This window comes from Nanorana parkeri, unplaced genomic scaffold (genome assembly GCF_000935625.1).
Source record: "Nanorana parkeri isolate BGI_ZX_2015 unplaced genomic scaffold, ASM93562v1 scaffold8, whole genome shotgun sequence".
Lineage (NCBI taxonomy): Eukaryota > Metazoa > Chordata > Amphibia > Anura > Dicroglossidae > Nanorana > Nanorana parkeri.
In genome coordinates this window covers 389,209-396,030 of record NW_017306276.1, presented here as the reverse complement: position 1 = coordinate 396,030, position 6,822 = coordinate 389,209, and the positions used below count along the sequence as shown (strand labels likewise).

Below are 6,822 nucleotides of genomic sequence, written 5' to 3'. Positions count from 1 at the left end.
ATATGTACCAAAATAATGTTTCCCATAGAAGCTCTGCTCTGCAATATTTATTAATCATTCTCAAAGAAGGGTGAGGGGGGGCCATATGAAACCTTATACTCTAATGAGCATTGTAATTAAATATTGCTGCACAAGCAACCCAGAAAACAATCGCAAGGTTTATGAACATGGGCGCATGGGGGTCGTAGAATGTAAAGTGCGGACGTATTTCCACCCAGGAATACACAGCTGGGAAGTACAGCCAACCATAGCAGCAAATGAGTGGCTGCATGTGGGTTTACACCGCTACTTGCATAAACAGGGGCAACAGGGGGAGGCTGTCAGGGCATCCCACCAAGTTCCTGGCAATGCAAGTGTGTCCCAGGTTGCCAAGAGCTGGGCGGGGAGATGTATATGGCCCTTACATATCTCCCTGCCCAGCTGGGTCTGGGAGTGTGTGCTGGGGCCCGGTTTGTAATGTTTTGTCACTTTCTGCATCAGTAAACATTTCACAGATAACAGTATACAATGTCAGTACAACAGAATGCAAACCTGGATGTAAAAACCCATGTTCAAAAGATGAAAAGCCCCATCATGTTGCTCATTTTCTAAGTCACAATTATGTCACTAATAATACTCTCTGTTGGCTCTGTTGTCAATTACTGTAGCTATAGGACTCCTGAATATAAGCTGCAGGAGGTTATGACGAAGAATATGAAGGGCCTTGTAATGCATACTGGGAGAAAAATGACTGTCACACAAAATGTGAAATGTATATGCACCTTTCAGGAGTATACCATCTGACAAAGAAACCAGGCAGAGACCAGTGAAGAGGATATCAGTGAAGATTGTCGCGATCCTTCTCTCCCTCTTACCTGCATTGTTGGTCGTAGAAGAACATGTCTAGTTTGATAAGTTGGTGACTTTAAACTTCCAGACTGACGGTAGTCCCGAATTTCAGCAACGACACAGCCACAATGGAAGATATTCACCTACACATTATAGAATTATGCAAGATGCTTTTACTTATGGGGCAAATTTATTTTATCTAGAAAACATAAACCAATGGCATTAAACATTATGAAGGGATATAAAACATAGGATTTTTTTGTACTCACTGTAAAATACTTTTCTCTGCGTTCACACATTGGAGATCTTGAATCTCTGACCACTGGGTAAAAGTGCCACTACTCCTGAAGGTGTCACCATAGCCCAGTGGTCAGAGATTCAAGGTCTTTGTTGCGTCTTTCAATGAACGAAAGAATTGATAATCCTCATGGTATATTGAAATAATACGCTATTTGTTTAGCCCGTATTTCAGCTTTAAGGTGTTCCTTTGTATCCGCAAGTCCAGTAAAAGGATGTGTCCAAATCAAACTTTTTTTTTCAATTGAATATCACGGGACTGCCATATGCCCCACCACCATTGGTGTTCAGTGGCAGAGCCAGCAAATAATCTCCCCCCCTTATGTCTGTGAAATATTCTTCTGAATTGAGAAAGCTGGTTGGATATCCAGTGAAACGTCTTCAAGAAAAATACAGCAAGTCCAGTTGCTTTGACTTATTTTATTTTTTTTACAGAAATCCCCCCTTACCATTTATTACTCATTGGTGTTCAGAGGCAGTGCCAGCAAAAAATCCCCCCCCCTACCATTACTCATTGGTGTTCAGAGGCAGTGCCAGCAAAAAATCCCCCCCTTACCATTTATTACTCATTGGTGTTCAGAGGCAGTGCCAGCAAATAATCCCCCCCTTACCATTACTCATTGGTGTTCAGAGGCAGTGCCAGCAAATAATTCCCCCTTACCATTACTCATTGGTGTTCAGAGGCAGTGCCAGCAAAAAATCCCCCCCTTACCATTTATTACTCATTGGTGTTCAGAGGCAGTGCCAGCAAATAATCCCCCCCTTACCATTACTCATTGGTGTTCAGAGGCAGTGCCAGCAAATAATCCCCCCCTTATCATTACTCATTGGTGTTCAGAGGCAGTGCCAGCAAATAATCACCCCTTACCATTTATTACTCATTGGTGTTCAGAGGCAGTGCCAGCAAATAATCCCCCCTTACCATTCATTAGTCATTGATGTTCAGAGGCCGTGCCAGCAATAGTTCCCCCGTCCTTTTATTTGTTATTGGGGTTCATTGGAAGCACAAGTGTCATTTCATATCATAATAAAAGCCATATATTGTACACACCTGAGACTTTTCCAGAAGGTCTACTAAAATGGGGGGCAATTCTTCGGCATCCAGATATTCCAAGAGCTCTCCTTCTTCATAAGGCAATCGGATGGTTTCAGAATCTGAATAAAATAAACATTTTTAATAGACAGACCATCTAAAATTGTATCAGTGTAAGAAATGTAATTATAATGAATGACCAGAACCAAAAGTTTTCCTCCCAATTCCTTTACAATCAATTACTGAAAAAATGTAAACATCAAAAATGCACTATTTAGTCTCAGAAAATGCCCAAACCACAGTTTATTCTGTATGCAAGATCTTCCAGCTGATACAATATAAAACACAATATTTGCTTAAAAGAGAACTAGGGGGTAAGTGTTTTTCCCCTTAGTTCTCTTTAGGGCCACAGGAAGACATATACTAACCTCCTCTTGTGACCTAACGCTCAGTATATCGCAAGCTACAGCTCGCGGTATACTGAGACCGCCGCAGCCGGGAAGGATCCCAACAATACTGTCTGGCTCCACCCAGCTGTGTGAGTGACAGCGGGCTCTGACTTTCTAGAGGCATCTGTGCCCACCCCCTCCCTGCCCGTTCCTCCAGTTAGCCCTGGAGGATCGGAGAGGGAAGGGAATCCTTGTGGGGAGTGGTGACTGACAATCACTGCTCTCTGCAGGGAGATGACAGTATGTATTCACTCACTTCTCGATAGATAGAGCCGAACTGCGACAGCTTCTTTGTCACAGGTCGGCTCTAACTATGAGGATGAGTGGAAATCACTTTAATGCTAATTGATAAGTCAACAGCATATACAGTACAGTAACATACCGTGTTTCCCCGAAAATAAGACACTGTCTTATTTTCTTTTTTGCACGAAAAAAGACACTAGGTCTTATTTTCGAGGGATGTCTTACCTGGCTGGGGGAGGACTGGATGTCCCAGAAGGCGGCGTGCTGTTGCCGGTCCCGTTTGGATCTCTGCAATATAAGACCTACCACCGAACTAGGTCTTATTTTCGGGGTAGGTCTTATATTACAGAAATCACTGAAGATAGCGCTAGGTCTTACTATCGGGGTAGGTCTTACTTTCGGGGAAACACGGTATTACTTGATTGAGCAGTATAGATCATTAGTTATATGCAGGGCTTTAAAAATGTTATGGTGTCTCACCAGACAGTCAAAACTTTCACCAGTCAGCATGACCGGACTATAGCCTTGCAATTTATGTAAAATTTTATGGGGCCGGAAAGAGCTTTATTTTGGAGGTATATTATCACCACGGGGGGGTGGGGGTAAATGTAAAAAAAAAAAAGTTTCCCTACGGTATAAAACATTTATTCTTACCCATATTTTAGTAAAACATAAAAGTCGGGGTCACGTCGGGTGAATAGACACCAAACATGTCAAGCCTTAAAATTGCGTGCGCCCGCAAATTGCAAAAAAAACGCCCATAGGCGACGATTAAAACGCTTTTACTGCTCATCAGTTTAGTGTCATCAGTGATTAATGGCTCTAAAATGATTGCTCTCAGAAGTTTGCGGCGATATGCAACATGTGCGGCACAGTAGGCGCAATCGTCGTTTTCACGCGTAGGCGCACCCGACGCATATATATGCGTGTAAATTAATTTTCTTTATTTTTTTAATGATTCTTTAATTTTTGTATTGTATGTGATAGCCAATTTACATGACAGGTCTCGTTTCTAGAGACGCTCGATCGCTTGAATGTAAAGCTCCCGGCCGGCCGTGTAATTACAACGGCCGGCCGGGAAGCTGCTCATCGGGCTCCACTGTCCTCTCGTCATAGACGAGCAGACGAATGGATTTTTCAAGCCCTGGTTATATGCAAAGTGCATTCATTTACAGTGGTACCCCAATGCATAAAAACAGTAGGCGCAGAGGCATCTGCATTGTAGAATACATGCCTTGCGTTGTGGTGCATCAAATTATTAAAAAAAAAAAAAAAATGTACAGGTCTGTTTTTTTTTTCTCCTTTCACTGCTGTGCGTCGGCAGCTCCTTCTTGATGAATTTTGTTTCCTTAATGCAACACACATTAACGTGGAAAATACCGCGCACAAACGTGTGTGCATTAACATACTGCAATGGAATGATATATAGTGCAAAGGGGCCCTTAATATTTTGATCTGCACTGCTGGCAATGTCTTGTGTGGACAGTGAGCCAAAGCTAACCTATTAGTTTGGTATTTTTAATAACTTTATAATAAAAATTTTCCCTTTTATTTATTACACTATTTCTTACTTTGCATGTCACACATCTCCTTTTCTCACAGCTACAGTGAGTAAAAGGAAAGTTCAGAGAAGCCGACACTGTTTACTGCTTGTAGTGCGAGCTCCCTTTGATTTCAATGGGTTCGGGTTCCTGAGAGCGCACCAAATGCACTCCATGGGAATACAACCTGTTTGCTCGGCCACATTTGGAATGCCATTAACTAGTAATTAGAGGTGCACCAAAATGAAATATTGAGACAATAAACAAAACATTTTTTTTAAATGTCAGGCTGAAACCGAAAAAAATATATTTTTCTAACCTTTTTACAATTATTTTGAATATTTTTTTCCTATACTTTTTTTTATTTTAATAAATATTTTAATGTTTTAACTTTACTGTTGGGGGCTTCAGTGAAATATCAGGGGTCTAAACAGACTTCTGATATTTCCCTTTTACAATAGAAAAAGAGATTGAGGACACAGAGTCCTTAATCTCTTCTTCTGCAGCCCCTGTTATAAATGAACAGGAATCCTCTATACTGTACTGAGTGTTCCTGTTCATTCATAACTTGTGGCTATAGTGTGAGTTACTATGTACACAATCATGAATGAATAAGAGGTGATGTAATCACTTCCTATTCATTCATAACTGGTACATAGTAACTCACACTAAATCCAGTTATGTACATACATTCAGCGACCACTGATCGCTGAATGTTTGTACCCGCTCTCCATCCTGGATCGGCTCTCACAGGAGGCTGAACCTACGGTGCGGCGAGGAGAATTCGGGCTCATTTGACAGCTGAATCCTCACCCTCAACGCCAACTCGGTCTCCAGTGACAGCTGTCAGCGATCACACACCGCTCTCCTAATCTGTGCAGGAGGCTGAGCGGGGTGGTGTAGGTGGAGAGCTCAGCCTCCTGTGACACGATGCAGCCAGTAAAACACACGGGTTTCCCCAAATATGGATGCGCATCAAACGTGTGGGAGAAAAAAAAACTTTCGACACTTGCAGATAAAAATGGTTGCAGCGGCCCACTGATTGAATGGCCTGACACTAGGCAACGGCGTCACAAAACCACGTTCACACATCAGGTATGAATGGTGCCTCAGTGTTCACATATGCACTTTTGTGGTATCTGAAGACCAGTGCTGGGAAACAGGGCACTAATAAAAACTAAGATATCTTATTAAATGAAAAATACTCTTTTACCTGAGCCATTCTTGCCTCGTAGCATGAGTGAGTAGCCCTCATTTCCTGGATACAGGTTGATTACTAAACAAGATAGGGTTTCTTGCATTACCAGCTTCTCTAGGAGATTCACATTTCTTCTTACCTTCTGTAAAAAAAAAAAAAATACATTAGAAGAGACTGTATGAGCATTACATCAAATAAAGCACTTTCTTTCCAGGATTTGATGATTCGACAAGCAGAACCCTGCGGATCTACGAGTCCTGGGACTGTTTTTTCAGTTTATATAATGAAATCAGCTCATTCCGGCACTTATTAATCTAGAGCAGGGGTCTCAAACCTCCGGCCCTCCAGCTGTGGTGAAACTACAACTCCCATGATGCATCTCTCTTCTGGAGTCATGTCTGTGGCTGTGAGAATCTTGCAATGCCTCATGGGATTTGTAGTTCCACCACAGCTGGAGGGCCGGAGGTTTGAGACCCCTGCTCTAGAGACAACATTCTACAGAGAGTAAAAAACCTGCAAGAACTTTGGCCCTGCAGCTACATGAAAATGCTGCACTTGTGCTAACATCAGGTAGCATACACCTAATCATTTTGCCATATTTTAAAATGTAAAAACTAAAAACAGGCGAATGAGTGCAGAGAATTGGAGTAAATGAATGGCAACAGGCATAGGGTTTGATACAGGTAAAGGTCTTTTGAAATGCAGTGGTCATATTTCAAAACAGGAGGCATCTGACTCCATAGAAAGGAAATGTACCAATAAATACACCTACAATTCTGCATTATTTCATCTATATAAAAAGTAACTCCTCTTGTTTTGTAAAGCATTATCTGAACACAAAAAAGGTTTGTGGTGAAATGTAGTTGATATATCCGCAAGGCAGATTCCTGTTTGTGTTAATCAGCTAGTGATGATCTAGTGTGAGCTTTAGAGAGAGGCCTTTTCATTACCATATACACTCTACAATAGAACTCAATCAAAATTCACTTTTAAAGTGAGTGCATTTCCTTTATTAAAGCTAAACTCCATACAGATATAAAAGACACCAGTTAACGCAGCTCTGCATTCATTAATACATTGTTACACCATTCTTTCAGAGCTTGGAAAAGAGGTGCTTCCTCGAAACGCGTTGCTCTCTCGCTCTTGATATCCTCTACCTTACCATTACCACTGACTCAACCGCCCGCCGCCTGTCGGCATCCCTCTACTGTTGCTACCACGGCTCCCGCACAC

General features: G+C 41.9%; 1 protein-coding gene across 5 annotated transcripts in view; it reads right to left on the bottom strand.

The window, feature by feature from the left end:
* The window catches only part of SUPT20H (SPT20 homolog, SAGA complex component), a 78,100-nt gene that overhangs the window by 52,045 nt on the left and 19,233 nt on the right, over positions 1–6,822 (bottom strand). For 4 of the 5 annotated variants that reach the window (XM_018554278.1, XM_018554307.1, XM_018554291.1 and 1 more), the window contains exons 6-8: positions 5,605–5,731; positions 2,174–2,280; positions 855–971 (exon numbers count right to left, since the gene is read on the bottom strand). In XM_018554278.1, the coding sequence (XP_018409780.1) occupies positions 855–971; positions 2,174–2,280; positions 5,605–5,731 (351 nt within the window). The remainder of the gene's footprint in view (positions 1–854; positions 972–2,173; positions 2,281–5,604; positions 5,732–6,822) is intronic. The other variant, XM_018554284.1, reaches the window with a different exon arrangement.